At 55.2% G+C, this 20333-nt stretch overlaps 3 protein-coding genes across 10 annotated transcripts; 1 reads left to right on the top strand and 2 right to left on the bottom strand.

Annotated features, from left to right (window-relative positions):
- Positions 1–2: 2 nt before the first annotated feature.
- Positions 3–6453, bottom strand: CIMIP2B (ciliary microtubule inner protein 2B). Of its 8 annotated transcripts, none has more exons than XM_070431262.1 (7): positions 6363–6453; positions 2792–2887; positions 1277–1500; positions 971–1188; positions 741–792; positions 471–668; positions 3–175 (listed from the first exon to the last, which is right to left on the bottom strand). In XM_070431262.1, exons 3-7 carry the CDS (start codon positions 1464–1466, stop codon positions 87–89), a joined length of 747 nt encoding a protein of 248 aa, XP_070287363.1. In that variant the 5' UTR covers positions 1467–1500; positions 2792–2887; positions 6363–6453; the 3' UTR covers positions 3–86. The 8 variants fall into 8 exon arrangements, with proteins under 8 accessions (XP_070287363.1, XP_070287364.1, XP_070287365.1 ...); XM_070431263.1 differs by lacking the exon at positions 6363–6453 and adding an exon at positions 6329–6345; XM_070431264.1 differs by lacking the exon at positions 2792–2887 and having other exon boundaries at positions 6363–6451.
- Positions 6454–7732: 1279 nt separating this feature from the next.
- On the top strand, positions 7733–12323 carry TESK1 (testis associated actin remodelling kinase 1). Its single transcript, XM_070431254.1, has 10 exons — positions 7733–8189; positions 8310–8431; positions 8546–8594; positions 9032–9178; positions 9497–9579; positions 9745–9835; positions 10066–10149; positions 10295–10384; positions 10519–10633; positions 11183–12323. The coding sequence occupies exons 1-10, from the start codon at positions 7980–7982 to the stop codon at positions 12061–12063; spliced, it is 1872 nt and encodes a 623-aa protein (XP_070287355.1). The 5' UTR covers positions 7733–7979; the 3' UTR covers positions 12064–12323.
- Positions 12324–12519: 196 nt separating this feature from the next.
- Positions 12520–19116, bottom strand: CD72 (CD72 molecule). The gene is made up of 9 exons (XM_070431255.1): positions 18916–19116; positions 18689–18796; positions 18107–18178; positions 17473–17568; positions 16619–16984; positions 14629–14777; positions 13671–13786; positions 12885–13016; positions 12520–12609 (listed from the first exon to the last, which is right to left on the bottom strand). Exons 1-8 carry the CDS (start codon positions 18995–18997, stop codon positions 12890–12892), a joined length of 1116 nt encoding a protein of 371 aa, XP_070287356.1. The 5' UTR covers positions 18998–19116; the 3' UTR covers positions 12520–12609; positions 12885–12889.
- Positions 19117–20333: the final 1217 nt, after the last annotated feature.

Raw genomic sequence — 20333 nt, 5'->3', positions numbered from 1 at the left:
CCTACCCTCCAGCCCATCTCTCTCTCTCTTCCAAAAGCATGACTGGGATACATGAAAAGGGAAGAAAGAACTTGAAGTCCAGGTACCTACGCCACGAGCTGCTTCTGGATGGTGCTGAGGCCCAGAGCATCATGGGTGAGATGCCCATATGTGCGGCCAAACTGGAACTTATATCCTGTGTGGTCAAGAGAGTCTGTCACATGTAGTCAGTGGCATGGAAAAGCCATTTACTTCTCAGCCAGTTGCCTAGACCCTCCAAGCTGTCCTCCAAAATCTGGTCCTAATTCCCCACTGTGAGCTCCCTCAGTTCCTCAGTTTTCTTTCCTGCCCAATGATAAAGCTGAACTACATGCCCTGAGGTCCCCTCATATCTATTATTTCCAACTACCAAAACCACCTCCACCTACCTATCTCTCTCTCTCACACAAACACACACACACACACACACACACACACACACACACCCTCACCTGGCACATAGCCTCCATAGTTAGGCAAAAGACCCAGGTTCTGAGGGTAGGTCCTTGAAAGTGGGGGGAGATGTTTGAGATCCTTCTGGGGTTTGCCCTGTGAGCACATCTGTCCAAATTCCTGCAGCGCCTGGTTGGTGAGCACAGGAAAGCTGGAGCCGAAGAGGAAGCGGGCACGGGGCACAAAGCCCGTGAAACCTGGGGAGGGGATTCTGGGTCAGGACCTCCTGGGGGCCTCCCACACCTTTAGTCATTACCCACCTCCCTCACCTGACATGAAGAACTTGTGAGGATCTCCGTCAGCCATGGAATAGGGGGAAGCCTTGTGAGGGAAGTTGACAGAAGAAAAATGGTGCTATCAAACTTAGCCCCCGGGCTCTGACACAAGCTCCCAGGGAGTGGAGCTGGCAGGCAAGCCCATGTCCCCAGCCTACACAGAGGTACGGCTCCCCACTCCCACCACACTGCACCCCCCCTCTCCCCCCCCTTCACAGCCTCACTTGTCCTGCCTCCTGCCCCAGCTCTGCCCCCTGCGCCTCCAGCTCTGGCTTCGGCTTTGGCTCTGATTCTTGGTCTTCCTCCACATCTTCTCCCTTGACCTGCTTTGACAGCTCCTGACTCCCTTGTTCTCCGTGCCACTGAGTAAAATCATTCAGAGCCTCAGCCCAGACCTGGCTGCAATTCTTGGCAAAGATGAACCGTGCCTGGGGGATAAAACCTGGGTGGGCAGGGGGCAAAGAAGATCTCTGTTAGTGCTTGGGACACACGTTCAGGGATGGGGCACCTGTTTATGTTTGTGTACATACCTGTGTACCCAGGGATCATGCTGGAACTGAGCCTTTTGTGCCCACGCCCGACAGGCAGGCTTCCACGAGGAACCTCGGGAGATCTTGGAGGCCGAATGGGAGGCAGAAGTATGCGATGGGCAGGGGGCCAGGCTATGCCAGGAGCTCCCCGGAGTAGCTGACCGGTCATCTGCCCATAGGTCTGGCCCATGCTGAACCGAAGCAGTGGGCAGTGTCCAGTGTACCTGTAGCACAGGACTCACCCACTCATCTCTAGATTCCCCCTGCCCACCCTCCCCAGAGACAGAAGCAGAGAGCTCTGAAGCCCTGGTCTCTTCTGGACTCGGCTGGTTGTATATTTGGAGCAGGCATTTCCCTCGGCTGCTACCCTGTTACCATGGAAAAGACAACACAGAGCTTTGTGGCCGGCCCAGCTACTATTGCTTGCTTTTCATTTTATGTCCAACACCATAGATATCCCAGCCCTGGGCCTGCTGTACAGGTGTGTCCACTTGGCCCCCAAGGTCTAGGTGCACAACTTCTATATCCCTAAACCCCCCTTCCCAGAAGCACGCAGGGCCGTGCTCTGGGTAGAAGTCTTACCCCGGGATATAATGAGGATTCTGAGGGTTCAGCCCGGGTATGAAGGTGCTGGCCATAGCCATGGGAACACAGGCTGTCTCTGGGCTGTTTACCCTGTGTCCAGGGCTGTGGGGCGGAGCCAGAGGCAGGGGCGGGGCGAAGGGAGGGGAGAGGGGAGGGGGCGCTAGTGTGATGATGGCCGGGCCGAAGCCCGCAGAACCTGAGAGCAGAGGCTCCCAGGTCTCTACTCCAGAACAAGGGCAGTCCTGCCACATGGGGGCGGGGAAGAGGGGCAGTACAGCCTCGCCACTCCAGGACCCGAGGAAGGCCTGAGGTGGGAGGGCAAAACTGTTAGGTCTCTTGAGCTGTATCTCAAAAGAGGACCCTTCCTTCTTAAGCCCTCGTCTGAGCACCTGCCTGAGGAGACGTGGATTCCGCTCTTTGTGAGTCTTGACTAAAGGTGACGGACTTCATCGGAAAGAGGGTCTCTGAGGGGAGCCCCGAGGGGAGGGGAGGGGGGAAAGGAAACTAGAGACCTCTAGGCAGGGTGACATCGTTAATTTTCACTAGTATAACTTGACACTTACTGAATACCTACCATAATCTGGATCATCAGCCATTCAACAGATATGCCTGCCACTCCCTGCTAGTCACACTTCACGGTGGCACAATGTGTACTATGTAGGAGTCAGAAAAGCTGAGCTTCACGTGACTTTGGGCAAGTCATTTACTATCTCTAAACCCCTCTATCACTTACAAAATGCAGATACTATAGTCACCCTGCCACTGTTGTGAGGCTCAAATTAATGTATGCAAATGTTTTGTAACAAAGACCATGAAGCAATTGAATATAGGAGTCTCGAGTTCAGAGGACAGATTGGGTCGAGAGAGAAAAAGTGGTAGTCACGAGAATATAAATAGTATTTAGAGCCTTGGAGTTATGGAATGACCTACCATGTACGTGTGTAGAGAGAAGAGGTCCAATGATGGAGCTGTGGATACACCACTGTTTAGAGATCAGGAAGATGAAGAAGAAACAGCAAAAGAGACCTAAGAAGACAATAAAACTAACTGAAGAAAGTAACTCAAGATATGATAATGGTATTGTGGTTACATAGAAAATGATCTTAGCAGATAATGCTAATGAAGTGTCACAATGCCTGAAACTTATTTTCAAATGGTACAATAAAAACTATATATGAGCCCTGGCCAGTGTGGCTCAGTTGGCTAGAGTGTCAATCCTGATGGAGGCATGTACTGTAGGCAACTGATCAATGTTTCTCTCTCTCTCTCTCTCTCTCTCTCTCTCTCTCTCTCTTTCTCTCTAAAAATCAATAGAAACATGTTCTCGGGTGAGGATTTTTAAAAATTATATGATATGATGCTCTATCATACCATACCACATGAGAAAGAAGAGAACAAACACAATAAAATATAAACAGTTGTTGAGTCTAGGTGAGAGTGTACGGTACAGCTGTTCATTGTGCATTCCTTCAACTTTTTTGCATGTTTGAAATTTTTTATAAAAAGAGGTGCAGGGGGCTGTTTTGAGAACAGGTAATTGACTATGTATTCATTTAACTGCTTTTCCTAAGGTCAAATAACCTACATCCCTAGTGCCCAGAATGTGTTCTCTAAATACCATTTCCAATTAAGAGGAACCATGAATCATTGGAAAAAATCGCTGATACCAGCTCTAGTCTAGGAACGCACAAAATGAGCCTGGAAAATTTTATCATATCAAGGAGCAAGAAACCTTAAAGGTCATAGCAAAAGGACTCTCAGGCGCCAACTTGAATAAGTTCCCACTGGCCAAATATGTCAACTTAAGCATCAAAATGTTTAAAAACTGCCAATGATTGAGACACATCATATATGTGTTAAAGTATGAGTCATAATAGTACTAAAAAAAAAATCACTGGTTCCTTTGGAAAATGCTAAGTAACCAACTCATTACTTTAAAAGCTGATAAAAGGGAAACAAATCAACATTTTTCTTGCTTTCCTATATGAAATGTAGCTCTAGGGAACAAACAGTTAATGTGTAAAAGTTTCTCTTTGTAGACGTATTTATTCTGCCTAACAAAGAAGGAAGGCTCGAATGAAAATATTATGTTCTAAATCCTATATTAATGAACCTAGACCAGTGGTTCTCAATCAAGGACATTTAGCCCACTAAGGAAAATTTAACAATTGTCTAGAAGCATTTTTTGTTATCGCAATTGGGGGAGTTGCTACCGGCATTCAGTGGGTAGAGGCCAGAGATGCTACTAAACATCCTACAATGCATAGAACAACTTCCTACGATAAAGAACTATCCAGCCCATAATGTCATCAGCGCCAAGTTTGAACAATGCTAGTCTAGACAACGATCATCATTAATTACTAATATCACAAAAAGACCACCACTGTATGCCTCCTGGTAAATGCACTAAAACCACCTATGAATTAGTTTTACCAAAATAATCAAATCTAAATCTGATTAAGCCTCTAATAATTTACCACAAATACAGAGCTGAGGAACATACTAAATTACGCCAGTAGAAGCTCAGCAAAGTTCAGACTTTGAGAAACTTTACAGGATAAATGACCTGGTTTCTTAAAAAATAAATAATAAGGGGGGAAAGATGGAGAATAGACAAAGTTTTTTAAAAATTCAAGAGACATATTAGCTGCAAAGTATGGTCCTTACTCATATCTTGATTCACATAAACAATTTTTAAAAACTCAATATAGCTCTAGCTGGTTTGGCTCAGTGGAGAGTGTCGCCCTGCGGACTGAAGGGTCCCAGGTTCAATTCCAGTCAGGGGCACATGCCTGGGGTTTCAGGCTCGATCCCCAGTAGGGGATGTGCAGGAGGCAGCCGATCGATGATACTTATCATTGATATTTCTATCTCTCTCTCGCCCCTTCTCCCTTCTTCTCTCTAACATCAATAAAAAAAATTAAATATAAAACAATGGGGGAAATGTGAATAACTAGATGCTTGATGACATTAAGAATTGTTCATTTTTTTCAGATGTGACAATGGTACCATGATTTTGTTTTAAAGAAGAATCCTTATGTTTTAGAGAACATACTGATAAACATATTGATAAAGTGATATAATGTCAGAAATATGCATCAAATAACTGGGATGGGGGGAGGACAGCAGGGGTATAAAAGAAACAAAATGGGCCATGAGTTGATCATTGGAGAATCACTGGGATAAAAGGTACATGAAGTGGTACTTTTACTCCGACAAATCGCTGAGAGCTACAGCACGGCTGAGGCACGGGTCTCCAACAAAATGAACTTCTCTCCCAGGTAAATAAGGGCCCGCTGTTCTATTCTCTGCTTATGTTTGACATTTTCCATCATAAAAAGTTTGAAAAACAACAAAAGGATCTGCTAATAAGCTAATTCAAGAAACATTTAAAATTTATCTTAGCAGACCCCTCTGCACTATTTAATGCTGTTCATTATTCCATTTTCCCTAAATGCTCCATCCTTCGAGTCCATGGCACCGGACTCTCTAAATTCTCTTCCTGTCTTTTAGCTTGTTTCTTCTCAGTGTCCTTCATGACTTCTCTTCCTCCACTGCCCTTTAATGCTGGTTTTCCTCGGATTCTGCCAGCCTATTTCTCCTTCTTTACACCCTACGTGGACGATGGCATCCACCGTCATAGTTTACCATTACTGCCTTGTTTATGGAAATCATTTACCATCCTTTACTCAGCCTTTCCTCCTCCTGGATTTTTTATCCCAGTTGTTATCTCCCCATCATCTAAGCTAGAAATTTAAAAATTATCCTGGCTGATGCTCTTTCTCTCCCCAGGACCGACTTTGGATACTAATCTATCAGCCAATTTTCCCATAGGGCATGGATGTTTCCTCCTCCCCTTCCCTATCACCCCTGTCCTCCTAGTTCAGTCCCTCATGGTCTCCTGAGTCCTTGTCAGAGCCTCCCTCCTAATCAGACTCCCTGCCTCCATGCAGCCACCACAGTAGCCTTCCTGAAACAGAAACCTGGCTCCTCTGCTTGGAATTACTATCATCAACCATAATAATTCTCAAACTCGGATAAAGGGTCAGATACGTGTCAAAGTACCTATTATAATCTTATGTAAACGAAATGAGGCATAAATCCCTAGTATTTATAGACAGCATACTTCTATAGAAAGCAAATTTACAAGTTAAGCCGTTGTAGATGCTAACATTAATTCCATGTGAAGAATGAGTGTGCTGGGCTGAGACCAGATTGCCTCTGGAAGGATGGATGTGATGCACAAGGTCCAGGCACAGGTTTCTCCGGATTGGTCTGTCTCCGCTGGCAGGGAGGACCGTGATCTCTCCGGTTCTTCCCTCCAAACTCGTGCAAAACCTTCCCCCACCGAGGCAGCCTCTGGCCTTCTCCCGACCCTCATGCTTCTTTTGTCATTTAAGACTGACTTTATGTATGCTTTTCCCCTCCGCCCTTAACAAGGAGCACTTGGTCCCCACTCCCATACACCTGGGGCAGGCCTCTAGTTTTCTTTCCAGCTTACCACAGAAATAGAAACACTAGAATTTCTCAAAAGCACCCAGCCCCGCTCCTCCGAGGTCCGACGGCCGGTCTCACTCCCGAGGCCCGAGGCCTCCACTCCCGCCGCCCTCCGTCCCGCCGCTAGGGGGCGATCACCCACGCCCAGCGCCGCTCCTCGGGAAGCCGCCGCCGGTATGCAGTGACGTCACCCGACCCTGGCGATGATTGGCTATTTCGCCGGAGGAGCCAGAAACGGACCGGAAGCGTAGGAGACGGCGCGTGCCCGGCGTCCCGAAACGGTGCGCGCGCACGTAGGGGCAGGGCCCCGCGGCGATCGAGGCGGTGGCTGCAGCGCCTCCTCCTGCCTGAGGGGGCAGAGCGGGCTCCTACGAGCCGGAGGGCGGAACCTGCCGAGGGGTCACACCGCGGAGGGCGGGGCCGCACGGAAGGGAGGAGCCCCAGGGCCGGGGGTGTCACTCTGAGAGGTGGGGTCTCGCTGCGTGCAGGAGCGCCCGGAGGAGGGGTGCCCCGGGGAAGCGGCGGTGCGCACTGACGTCTGCAGTGCGATGCTGAGGAGAGGCCCCTCTGCAGGGGAGGGGGTCCCGCTGAGGACGCCGGGGGTCCCCGAGGGGGAGGGTCTCGCGGAAGGCGGGGCTTCCCTGCAGGTGGAGGCTGCTTTTTTGAGGAAAAGGGTCGTTGGGACGGAATAGTGCGAAGGTCCAGCCCGTGTGTCCCCAGGCGGAGGCTGTGGAATTTGAACTTTGTTCGAGGAGCCGGGATGGAGTGAGGAGGAGTTGGCGCCACGCGGGGGATGGGCTGGGCGAGGGCTCGCTGCCGCCCGTGGGCATCCCCGCAGCCCGCGGAGGGAGGACGTGCCCGGGAGTCCAGAGGTCGGCGGCGGAGGGGCGGGGGCCCGGGGGCGGGCCGGGGAGCCGGGCGGGCGGCTGGCGGCCGGAGGGGCGGGCTGGCCGGGAGGGTGTAACGCGCTGCCCCGTCGGCCCATGGAGCCCGGGGAGCGCGCGGTTCCCCGAGCCCGGCCCCCAGCTGACGGCGACCCGAGGGTGGGAGCGGAGCGAGGGCCCCCGGGGCCGCGGAGACACTGCGCCCGCGCGCTCGCACCGCCGGCCCTCGCTGCCCTCCGTCACTCGGCTCCGGCCTGAGTTCGTTTCCGGGAGCCCAACGCCCCGGACCCCGCGCCCGGGCGTGCCCGCCGCGGTAGGGGGTGCGCACCTGGGGGGCGTGGCCGCCGCCGGGGGCCGGGCTCCAAGGAGTTAAGCGGAGGCCCGCGCAGCCCCGCCCCCGGCAGGCCGCGAGCCCGAGCCCAGCGCTGCCGCCGCCGCCCGCCTCCGCCCGCGGGGAGCCCGCCTGCCCGCCGGCGCCCGGAGCGCCGCCGCCGCCGCCCGGCCCAGGCCCAGGCCCAGGCCCAGGCCCTGCGCAGCGCGGAGCGGCGTCCCCGGGGCCCCGCGAGCCGGCACGGCGGGGGCGGGTCCGGGATCTGCGGCGGATCTTCCATTCTCCGAGGCGGGAGCGGGAGTCCCGGCGTCCCGGACCCGGCGGGGCCCCCTCCCATGGCCAGCGCGGCTCGCCCCGGGCCCAGGGACCTGGCCATGTGAGGCCGGCCCGGGCTGGGGGCCCGGCCATGGCCGGGGAACGGCCCCCGCGGCGGGGCCCAGGGCCCGGGCCGGGAGAGGCGCCGGGGGAGGGGCCCGCGGGCGCGGGGGGAGGCCCGGGCCGGGGCCGCCCCTCCTCCTACCGGGCCCTCCGCAGCGCCGTGTCCAGCCTGGCGCGCGTGGACGATTTCCACTGCGCGGAGAAGATCGGCGCCGGCTTCTTCTCCGAGGTCTACAAGGTAGGACCGGCCGGGAGGGCGGAGGGGCGGGGCCGAGCCTGGGACCGGAGGCCGGAGCCGGGGGCCCGGGCGGGGCGACCGTCCCACCTGCGCGAGACTCGCCGGCCCCGCCACCCCCAGGTGCGGCACCGACAGTCAGGGCAGGTCATGGTGCTGAAAATGAACAGGCTCCCCAGTAACCGGGGGAACACGCTCCGGGAGGTGCAGCTGATGAACCAGCTCCAGCACCCCAACATCCTAAGGTGAGCAGCCCGGCGCTTGCTGGGATGAGGGGGAGGATCCCGCCGGAAGAGTGGAGACTGCAGAGAGGCCGAGTGCCTTACAGCCTTCCCCCCACCTCCCCTCCCCTCCAACAGGTTCATGGGGGTCTGTGTGCACCAGGGGCAGCTGCACGCTCTTACCGAGGTGAGAATGGGCCAGGAAGGGGGGAGAGGTCAATGGCCTGGTGCTTCTGCTGAGGAGCAGTGAGGGCAGCAGGACCTCCTCCCGGGGAGTCTTCCCTAAACTTCCCCTTGGGCAGACCGAGAAAGGCCCCAGCCGTTCTCCTCCTCTCCTCCAATAGAACTTTCTGCCCTGATGCAGATGTTCTGTATCTGTTCCGTGCAAAACCGTGAGCATGGAAATGTGGCTAGTCTGAGAAACTGAGCCTTTAATTTTATCTAAACCTACTACCTTAATTTTAAATAGTTGCTTATGTGTTGGACAGGACCGCCCTAGAATGTGAATTTGGAACCCTGGAGCACAGGCCCGCCCCTCTGAGTGTCCCCTGGCTTATAGGTGGGAGACTAGAGTACAGACTGAAGCCTTGGCATTCATGCCCCTTCTCCTCCCATCTGCCCCAGTATATGAATGGGGGAACCTTGGAACAGCTGCTCGGCTCTCCTGAACCCCTCTCCTGGCCTGTCAGGCTCCGCCTGGCTCTGGATATCGCTCAGGGCCTGCAGTACCTGCACGCCAAAGGTGTATTCCACCGAGACCTCACATCCAAGGTAGGCTGGCCAGAGAGGTAGAGGCATGAGGGGGTTGTGAGACTCCTGGGTTGTAACTAGCCTGTGGATGTTAGAATGTGGATAATAAGTATGTTAGGAGGTTGGAGTAGCAAAGCAGTGGGGGACTGGGGCGAGGGGGTTGCTCTGAGGGCTAAGTACTAGGCTGTGTTTGGAGTGAGATGATGTTGCAAGATTGGGGTACACTGGAGAACCGGGAGAGGGCTGGGGTTATTCTGGGGTGACAGAGGTTGGGTTATAGATTGGGAGATCGAAGAGCAGAAGGTGATGGGTGTGTGGGATACTGTATGTGTATGTCAGAATTGTCTGATCCGTCGGGAAGGCCGAAGCTTCACAGCTGTTGTGGGTGACTTCGGGCTGGCTGAAAAGATTCCTGTGTATAGGTGAGCTGAATGCCCCGTTCCCCCAAACCTCCCAGAAGGCCCCTATCTAAATGAAGCCCCCTGGGATGTTTCCCTTGGGGTGGGGAGAGGGGGCCGGCCTCCTCTCTTTGTTTGGGGAGGATGTCTGAGTGGGATGTTTCTCACCACTCTGCCCCTGCCCTGCAGGGAAGGGGAAAGGAAGGAGCCATTGGCTGTAGTGGGCTCCCCGTACTGGATGGCTCCAGAGGTGCTGAGGGGTGAGCTATATGATGAGAAGGTAAGATGTCAACCCTTCAGGTCCCCATGGTCTTCCAGAGACCCTGAGATACTCCTATAAGTTCCTATCCCAAGTTCCTCAACACCGTTCCAGATATTCAGGAGGCCCCCAGGACACCCCCTTGCCCTTCACAGGCACCCCTCCAACACACAGAAACTGTCAAGACTCCCCCGTGAATTCTGACATGAAAACTGGCAGTTCCTCCCCCTAACATCATCTCCTACCCCCAGGCCGATGTCTTTGCCTTTGGGATTGTCCTCTGTGAGCTCATCGCACGAGTACCTGCAGACCCTGACTACCTGCCCCGTACTGAGGTGAATGATGTCTCCAGATTTGAAAAGGAGGACCTCCAGACTGGGAAACATAACCAGGAAGGGTTCCCTGGAACTTGAGGTCCTGACTGGGGGCAGAAGGAGAACCCAAGGAAAGTTGACTTGGAGGCCCTTTCTGTCCCCACAGGACTTTGGCCTGGATGTGCCTGCTTTCCGGACCCTGGTAGGGGATGACTGCCCACTGCCTTTCCTGCTCCTGGCCATCCACTGCTGCAGTGTAAGAGCCTCACCCTCCCTGCCCTCCGCCCCATCCATCAGCTGACCAGGCTGTCCTGTCCCAGGTGATGGTGGAGAACTCAGGGACCCGCTTTTGGAGCACTGAGTGAAGCTGCCCCTGTCTCTACCCATCAGATGGAACCTAGTGCCCGTGCTCCCTTCACCGAAATCACCCAGCACCTGGAATGGATCCTGGAGCAACTGCCTGAGCCAGCTCCCCTCACCAGGGCTCCCCTGATGCACAATCAGGGTAAGTGAGCATGACCTTGACCCAACTGGAGTCCCTTTGCCTCTCTCCTCCTTAGAACTCAGGGAATTATCTGGGGGAGACTAAGTGTATTTGTTAGTTGAGAAGGCTGGGGATAAGGGTAGGGGTGAAAAAACATCTCAAAGAAGATAGTTTTCTAATTGTAGAGCCTTAAGGAAGGAAAAAGGTAAAAAAAATGGCTGGAGGTGACATCTCCTTTCCAAAGCACCCTGTCAGACTCCCTTTTCTAAGTTCTAGTCCCACCAGCCTCCTGGTGAATAATGAGACATAGAACAAGGGTGAGGAACCATTATTCTGCCAAGGGCCATTTGGATATTTATAACATCATTCGTGGACCATGCAAAATTATCAACTTAAAAAGTAGCTTGCTATATTTGGTCAAACATTTAATTAACTCACCCTTAATGCCCTGGCAGGGCCAGACCAAACGATTTCGTGGGCCTTGCGTGCCCCACGGGCCGGACGTTCCCCACCCCTGCTCTAGAAGCTGTCAATACTGAGAAGAGTGATCACAGACTTCTCTGTTTACAGGGCCTGTTCCAAGAGGGGGTCCCTCTGCCACGCTTCCCAGGCCAGACCCTCGGCTCTCCCGAAGCCGATCAGACCTCTTCCTGCCCCCATCACTAGAATCACCCCCCAACTGGGGGGACAATCTGACTCGAGTCAACCCCTTCTCACTGCGGGAAGACCTCAGGGGTGGCAAGATCAAGCTCCTGGACACACCCAGCAAGCCAGTCGCCCCCTTGCCCCTTGTACCACCATCACCACTGGCCTCCACCCGGCTGCCCTTGGTGACCACTCCAGAGACCCTACTCCAGCCTGGAACACCTGCCCGCCGCTGCCGCTCATTACCATCATCCCCTGAACTCCCCCGACGCATGGAGACGGTACTGCCAGGTCCTGGCCCTCCCTCTGTGGGCCCCTTGGCTGAAGAGAGAATGGAGTGTGAGGGCAGTAGCCCTGAGCCAGAACCCCCAGCTCCCCAGCTGCCCCTGGCTGTGGCCACAGACAACTTCATCAGCACTTGTTCATCAGCCTCCCAGCCCTGGTCCCCTAGATCAGGACCTCCCCTTAACAACAACCCCCCAGCTGTGGTGGTGAACTCCCCACAGGGCTGGGCCGGGGAGCCCTGGAACCGGGCCCAGCATAGCCTGCCCCGGGCAGCAGCACTGGAGCGGACAGAACCCTCGCCGCCCCCTTCAGCTCCTCGGGAGTCCGATGAGGGGCTACCCTGCCCTGGCTGCTGCCTGGGCCCCTTCAGCTTTGGCTTCTTGTCCATGTGCCCCCGCCCCACACCAGCTGTTGCTCGCTACCGCAACCTGAACTGTGAGGCGGGCAGTCTCCTCTGCCACCGAGGGCACCGTGCCAAGCCACCCACACCCAGCCTTCAGCTGCCTGGGGCACGCTCTTAGCAGTGGGGCCTCCAGCTTTGGCCTTCAGGATGCCCTGTGAGGACTGCACATGCTCGACAGTGCCAGCCCCTGATGGGCTGACCAGCTGCTCCGTACAGGGGAACCTCAGCATGGACTCAAGGGACAGAACATTTCCTATCCAACCCCTGGGCTTGCTGTCCCAGGGGACCACACAGCATTGCTGACACACGAGACTAACACGTGCAAATTATTTAAAAATATTTCAATAAAACTGCCTGGCTGGCTCCGGGCTGCCCCTATTGGCTCAGCCCGTGCGCCCTCCTCCCCTCAGCGCCCCCTTCCACCATGGGAGGTTCTTGGGGAGGCCAAAATCTCTTCTTTACCCTTTCCCAGGAATAGTCCAGTTTCTGGGACAGGATTTCAGGCAGGCAGCAGGCTGCCCAGAAGTGTTGGGCGTAGATCAGCCCTTGGCCGGGCACTATCCATGCAGATTGAGGAAATGCCGCAGAGAGAGAGAGAGAGAATCATAGGACTTGTGGCTGCAGGTTAGGGATGAAGGGCACAGGCTCTTGTTGGCATGAGGATCTGGAAGAGTAAAATATCAATGAGCTCCACTGTTGACTGTCACTAAGAACCCTCATCCAGCTCCCCGACAGTCACATCACCAGCCTCCCTTCAGTTCCAGGCCTTCCCTGCCCCTCTCCCTGTGCAACACCCCCTAACACAAGTATACCAAGCTCCTGGAGGCTGTGGACGTGGCTCACTCCCAGGAACAAGTTGTGCCCCCCACTCCCTGCTCCCAGCTGCTGGACCCCTGCTCTCAGCCCCTGTCCTCCCAGGCTCCCAACCCTCACACTTACTCAGCTCAGTGGTAATCTGGACGCCTAATAGGTGCCATCTCACAGATGCAGGGAAGAGAAGTAGCACAATCTGACTGGTATTTTGGCCACTTGTTTTGTACAGAGAAACATACTTTGTTTTCAGTATAAAACCTAAAGAGTGATAAAGTAGAACTGGGATAGGCTCTGGCCCCCTCCGCTCCCCTCCCTCCTCTCCTCTTTCCCTGCATAAAACGTAGCCCAAGTCCTAACTCACCCTACCTACCTAGGGCCACATTTGGGTATGGGTCAGGGACAGATGTCTAGACTCCAAAGAGCCCTTAGGACCAGGGGAGGGAAGAATCACCCAAGGTCTTAAAGATGGAAATTCCAGTTAGAGAACATAGGTGACCTGTTTCAGGGTCCCTGGGGTTGGTCCTCAAAGTTACCTCACTGCCCCTTCCTCTCCTGGAGCCCCAAGTGGTGGTGACTGAGAAAGTAAACCTCCGCTTGGGTAGCCTTTTCAAGGGAGTGGGAATGCCAAGGCTCTTCACCAGCTGTGAAGCCCTAGCTTCTCCTGAGAGAAAACTGACATGGGGCCCAGTCTAGTAATTAATAAAAATAAAAGCACGTGCCAGGGGCTGCTATCTGGGGGTAGAATAGAGAACAGAATGCCCTAAAGAGTTCATAATAGAGGAAACGGACAGGCAGGCAATTTCAGTATTGATTTGTAAAAGGTTTGGGAGCAGACCTGAAGGGAGATCTCATTACTATGTCTCTTTGAAGGGATTATACAGTTGAAGATCCCAAAAGTCCTAACAAACTTACCCAGCCATTCTTTTAGCATCAGTCTCCTGCCTGTCCTTAAACCTGGTGTCAATCCAATATGAACCAGACCGATCAACTTGTTCCAATACCTTATATACACTGCTGCCACGAAAAGCCTGAGGGGAGATTCAGAGATGTGTGGAGAGTGATGAGAAATAGTGGAATGGGGGGGAGGGGTAAAAAAGGGGACCTGGGCTGATGGAAGAAAATAAATACTCTAGGGAAACCCAGGAGCTTTTTTTTTTTTTTAATATATATATATATATTATTGATTTCAGACAGGAAAAGAGGGAGAGAGAGCTAGAAACATCAATGATGAGAGAGAATCATTGATTGGCTGCCTCCTGCACACCCCTTACTGGGGATTAAGCCCACAACCCAAGCATGTGCCCTTGACTGGAATCAAACCTGGGACCCTTCAGTCCACAGGCCGAGACTCTATCCACTGAGCCAAACCAGCTAGGGCAACCTAGGATCTTTGACAAGAGAACTGTGCCCATCTTTGGTGACCTTTCCCTGCATCCTCCAAGAGCCACCCTGCAGATGCAGGCTCACCCTGCAGTCCCCCTCCCAGCTGGGTAAGAATTTCTGCCAGCCTGTGAAAGGCAGTCATTCTGTGGGCTGCTATGGTCACAAGAAAACAACCCCTACAATCCAGCCCACCAGGTCTGGGGCCTCTGCCTGAGAGGTCACGACAGTCAAATACTTTGTTAGGCAGCCCAGAACACTGACCAGAAAGCTGAAATCAGAAACAGGTAAAAGTAAAGACGGCCCATAAGTCAACTCTCATGCCAACTCTCATGCTTGGGGCTGCCTGAAGCACTGTGCTGAGAAGCTGCATGGAGGAGGAATGCATGCCACAGGAAGCATGTCATGTGTGCACTGCCATTCCTGATGTGACGACATGTGCCTTTACCTAATGGTACCCATGACTGTCTGTAAATAAAGGCATGCTTACTGAATAATAATACTCATTCACCACAATTGTGGCCAGGTTGGAGGACAGAGATTTACAATAGTTTTGGCTGTCTTCCCAACTTCTTTTAATAAGTGAGATGTAAAAGCAATTCGTCGTCATCAGTATCCATCCCAGGGGACAGCAGGAGTCTAAAAAACAGAAAGAGTGTGACAGCACAGCCCAGACCAGAGGGAGATCTCAACACTTGGAGTGAAAGTGTTGCTCAGAGATCTAGTTGCTAACAGTGGTCTCCAGTCTACTCTCAGCCCCTTCATAACTTCTAGTCCTTGATCTTTGCAACCTTTCTGGAAATGCCAAGCCTGTGTATACTTAGTGAAAGCCTTAACATCCAACCACTTTCTCCTAACCATCTGGGAGGTTTATTTTAATAGGGCTAGCGGTGCTATTCCCAAACACACCTCCAGCTGCTGGCCAACCTCCTGCCCTCTCCACTCTCCCACAAGAGGACAACTTGGTTCCCATTTTGCTGAAATTGTCAGGCACTTGATGTGAACTCTCCATTTCCCTTCCCTCCACCTCAAAATGTGTCTCTTCTCTGTTCCTCTTTTCCTGGCCATCCATGAGAAACAAACAACCCACTTTCTTTAACATCCTACACCTCAATCTGCGCTCCTGACCCCAACCCACCTCTCTCCTTGCTTTGTTCCATCAGTCCTACCCTCCCTACCCCTTTCCCCACCTCCCTCTCCCCCCCCCACCCCCGTCACTCAAAAACCATTGCTTCTCCACTAGCTCCCTCTCTTCTGTCTACATTTTCTCATGTGCCCACTCAACTACCCTCTGGAATTATAGTTCTTGCCCCACCACCAGACTGCCCTTTGTAAATCAGTAATTTATTTTTTAATTATTTTTCCCACCATCATTTATCCCCCATACACCTTTTTCCACCTCCACCCTCCCTCTTCCCTAGTATATCAGTAATTTAAAGGAGTAAAAAAAAGTTGGTGTGGTCAAACTGAAGAGGGTGAGGGAAGAAGTGGTATGCTGAAAGGTAGGCAGGGGCCTTGAAAGCCATGTTAAGGGATTTTTTGTTTTTATATTCCAAGGAAGAGAAAGTCAATGTGGGGTTTTACATACAGGAATGTTGCTCGCTGCCTGTATCCCAATGCCTGGGCACGGTGTTGGACATATAGTATGTATTCCATAAGCTTTGATTAATTAGTTAACTGGGATGATATGATCAGATTTTTGTTTTTAAAGGATTGCCCTGGCTGCAATATGAAGAGTGGAATGAGGGTGTAGGGGGTGTTTAGGGAGAACACCCCGAAAGCTGTTGCATTTATCCTTGCAAGAGATGGGGGTGGGCAAAATGTAAGTGGACACATAGACTTGTTGGGGGAAACGGAGGGCATTCCTCTAACGGAATAGGGCTTCTGCTGAAAGCCAGACGGGGCAGTAGGGTAAGTTCTTATGGAGAGTGAGGCGACCACTGCGGAGTTGCCAGGCAGCGCTGAGGCCCCAGCTGAGGTTCAAACTAGAGTTTCAAGGCACCAAGCGGAATGATTGCACAGTGTGGCTCACCAGGGTGCAGGCACGGGCAAGGTGGGCAGTGGAGTTCATCCCGAGTTGAGATATCGCCAGTCAGGGGCACCAGAAGGACAGTGGGACAAAGGAGTGAGTGACTGAAGTGACGCCCAGAATGCAAGATGGGCAGAGAGAAGTGAGGACAGGTGAGGCTGCCAGGAAGGGAGGAGACAGGGTTCTCCAGGGCGGAGAACTCCGCGAGGCTGAGGAAGTGTGGGGGAGCCTGGAGCAGGCAGTAGTGGTGGGAGTGAGGTCTGACACCGTCCTTTCAGCAGTTGGGATGCTGAGCTCAGGGGCGGCTGTGGGAGTGGGTGGCAGCATGGCATGGAACTGAGGGTCATAGAGATTAACAAGATAAAAAATAAAACGGGGGCTGGGGGTGGATGCACATAACCTCCATCCCTCACAGCAGACCCTCCCGCCGCTCCTCTCCCAGGGCAGATACCTGAGGGGTGGTGGTGTTCCAAGTTGGGCTTCAGCGTTTCCCGCACGCAGAGGGGCTTCAGCGTGTCCCGCCAGCGGTTCAGCCTCTCCTCCACGTCCCTCCTCTGCGTCTCCTCACGTCTCAGGGCCTCCTTTGTCTCCTCCCAGCCGGCCAGCCAGTCCTGCGACTGCTTCCTGACCGCCTGGCAATCGCGCTGTTCCACCTGCAGCGCTTCCTGCGTCTGGGCCAGCTCCCTCCTGGAGCCCTGCAGCTCCCGCTCCTGCTGGCCCAGCTGCGCGCTCTGCAGGCGGAGCTGCTGCCTCAGGCTGCTGTTAGTGGCGTCCAGGGCCCTGCTCGTGTGCTGGAGCTGCTGAGACACCTGCAGATCTGCTGGCCAGAAGGAGAGACGTGGGTGCCCTGTGCCCTGGGACCCCGCGCCAATCCTTCCCCTTTGTTTGCGACATTCCGCACGCCAAGCTGGAATGGAAGCTCTGGCTGCCTGAAGTTCAAGGAGTGACTGGACTGGGCGAGGTTAATTTAGACTCGGCAAACTGCGGCTCGAGAGCCACATGCGGCTCTTTGGCCCCTTGAGTGTGGCTCTTCCTAAGCCTTAGGAGTACCCTAATTAAGTTAATAACAATGTACCTACCTATATAGTTTAAGTTTAAAAAATTTGGCTCTCAAAAGAAATTTCAATCGTTGTACTGTTGATACTTGGCTCTGTTGACTAATGAGTTTGCCGACCACTGATAGAGCAAGACCAGGCTGGAAACCAGACCCCAAGCTTAGGACGGGGTGGTGGTAACTCCGGCCCCTGCTGGGGGAGGACAGCTGCTGGGGGAATGCGGGGAGTGGGAGATGGGAGCCATACTCACAGCGCACCCCCAGGGCGATGGCAGCCACCCCTAACAGCAGGCAGGTGAGGAGCAGGCCCAGAAGGAGGTATTTCCAGCAGGTTGGGCTGCCCTGGCCTTCGGGAGACAGTGGCACGAGGCGCAGTGAGCCCCAGGAACGAGTTTATAAACCGGGGAATGGGGGGGATATTCTTGGGAAAGAGCCTCGCTCAGAAGACGCGGGGCAGGCGCGGTGGTCGGTCGCGCAGTGAGTCCTCAGGGAGCGGGAAGGCGTCCGGAATGCGGGCTGGAGGTGAGGAGGATGGAGGGCACTGCCAGGCAGGAGGCCCTGAACCCCAGGCCCGGCGGGCAGGGGAATGTGAATGGGGCCATTCTAAGTGCGAGTGGGGAGAGGATCTGGGTCGACACCTCAGAAAGATGGGGTGAAAGGGGCAGAGGAGGGGGGCGCGGGGCTGCCCGGGACCAGACCAGCACCCCCCGGGGCCCCGCATCCCCCGCCGGCCGGAGCGCCAGCACCCCCACCCCCTCCATCCCCCGGCGCCCAGCCCCTCGGGGCCTGGCGGGTCGGCGCGGTGGGCGCGGCCGCCGAGCCCCACGTGCCCGCCCCGCCCCGCCCCGCCCGGCCTGCTGCCCGCACGGAGGACGCGGTACTCACCGCCCAGGAGCCGCCAGGCTGCGGGCGACGTCACGGAGCTCCAGGGCGCGGCGGGCGGCTCCGGCTGCACCCCTGCGCCGGGTGAGCGAGTCCCGTTAGGAGACGGGAGCCCGGAAATGCCCCCTCTGCCCCTCCACCGCCCTCCCTCCTCCGCGCGGAGGCCCCGTGTCCCCCGCGCCTGGCGCTGCTCTCCGGTCTCCCGTGCGCGCCCTCCCGAGTCCCGCGGCTCCCGGGACTGCCTCCTGCCCGTCCGGGGTCCACCGGGCCTTCCCCAGACCCTCTCCGCGCCCTCCGGAGGGACTGCTCTCAGCCCTGCCCCTCCCTCCCTGCCCGACCCCCTGGTTTCCCTTCCAACGCCTCTCCCCGCAGGGCTGCCCTGAGCCCTGCCCTCTCCCCAGGGGACCCACCTTCCCCTGGGAGCGAGCGTCCCTCTCCCCCTGGCTGCCATTCACCCAGGGCTCCTCCTTCTCTTTGCTAGGAGCCCCCCTCCTTTCCCAGGGATATTGTCCTCCCAAGACGGCTCTGGACTACCCAGCTCTAGACACAGCGCCGCGCAAACACCCATCCCTGGGCTCTCCATACCGGCCTTGTCCCCTAGCCCAGAAGAAGCCAAGTTTGAGGCGCCCCCTGAGAGTGTGGGCACTTGCACGTTCTCATAGGTGAGCTCCCCGTCATCGTCAGCCTCTGGGTCTGTAGAAGGGAGAAAAGGGGCTGAGGTGGGAGTTGGGAATGGGGGCTGAGGGGTGGGGGTGGGGGTCAGGAAAGAGGTTGGGGATGCAGGATCCAGGAGACCCCTCCTCTGCCCTTACCCTGTCCTGGCTGGCTGGAGACCCTCTTCTTCAGGGGAGCCTTCACGAACCGCAGGTCTGCGTAGGTGACAGACTCGGCCATGGTCCTGGCACCTCTGGGCCCGGCTCCCCTTCTCCCCCTCCTCTTGCCGCTCTCCCCTCTGTCCCTTCACACTCTGAGGCTCTGTGGTCCCTCCGTGACTGTACGGCTTAGTGCGTTGCCCTGTGACTTCTAGTCACAAAAGAGGAAGATGTGAGCAAGTCTCAGACAGATGGGTTCAGTGAAGCAGATGGCATCCTGAGCCCTGGCCAGAGGGGCAGGGGAGGGGAAACTAAGGCTTAGAGCACGGGGCTGGGCTGGGGGGGTCACAGGACCACTCTCCGGCGGCCCCTGTGCCTCTCTCTGTCCCACCTTCATGTAGCCCAGATGGCTTGGGCTGTGCAGGCTCCCAGTGCCTCCTCTGATCCTCTCCCCGGATGTGGCCATGCCTCCCTCCTGGCTGCCGTGGCCAGAGGCTTCCTCTGTGTAGTCAGAGCTCTTTTGTGCCCAACTGACCCGGAGGCTCTCCCCAGTCCTTGCTCCAGGGTGGGGCTTCATCCTCCCCATCAGATTGGGGTGCGGGGTGTAGTGTGGAGCCCTAGCTCATCATCCTGGGGTTCCCGGTAGGTGTCCGTTCCGGGAAAGGAGCCTCTGATTTTTTGGACTCATCCCTCCCCGTCAGTTTGGGGACTTCCAGGGTGGACACAGCTCCCCTCCTGCTGTCGGTCCACAGAGCACAGGGCGTCTCACTCCAGAGCCCTTGCTGGGAACGGCAGTCTTTGGAGGATGCAGAGAATCTGGGACCACACTTTCTCCTCTGTGACACCCCCAGACTCCACAGCCTTTCCCTGACCCCTTCCACCCTTGTTGCCCCACTGATCACACCTGTGGCAAGTCAGCCCCTTCTGGGCCCCCTCCTGCCCCCTGCTGGACCCATGGCATCTCCTGTGTCCCAACATCTGAGCTGGATCCAGCCACTGTCCCTGAGGCAAGGGCTCTGAGCTCGGACTGGGCGGGGCTGAGGATGAGGGCAACCCCACCTTGTGCACCCCTGGAAAAGCCTGCAGCGCTAACCACTCATGCACCCCTGTGGGGGTCAGGGAGCAGAGAGCAAAGGAGCTGCATAGGCCCGGAGGGCTGCAGCTTGTTAGACAGCGGGAGGCAAAGAGAAGAAGCAGAGCAGACTCAGGACTGGTGAGATTTTGATATTTTCTTGCCTTGGTTTTGGTTTCTTTCTTACTTTACTAGTAACTTCTTCCTTTAGAAAGTCCCAGCATTGTCCCTTCACACCCATCCTCGAGGAAAAAGGGGCATTTACGGGGAAGACCAGGGGCTGATGGGCGCAAGGGACACCAGGGGAAGCAGGAGGCGGCTGATGAGCTATGGTTCAAAGGTGCTC

This window comes from Myotis yumanensis, unplaced genomic scaffold (genome assembly GCF_028538775.1).
Source record: "Myotis yumanensis isolate MYYU_CA2020_CCGP unplaced genomic scaffold, mMyoYum1.0.hap1 SCAF_12, whole genome shotgun sequence".
Taxonomy (NCBI): domain Eukaryota; kingdom Metazoa; phylum Chordata; class Mammalia; order Chiroptera; family Vespertilionidae; genus Myotis; species Myotis yumanensis.
This window is presented reverse-complemented; position numbering and strand designations above follow the sequence as displayed.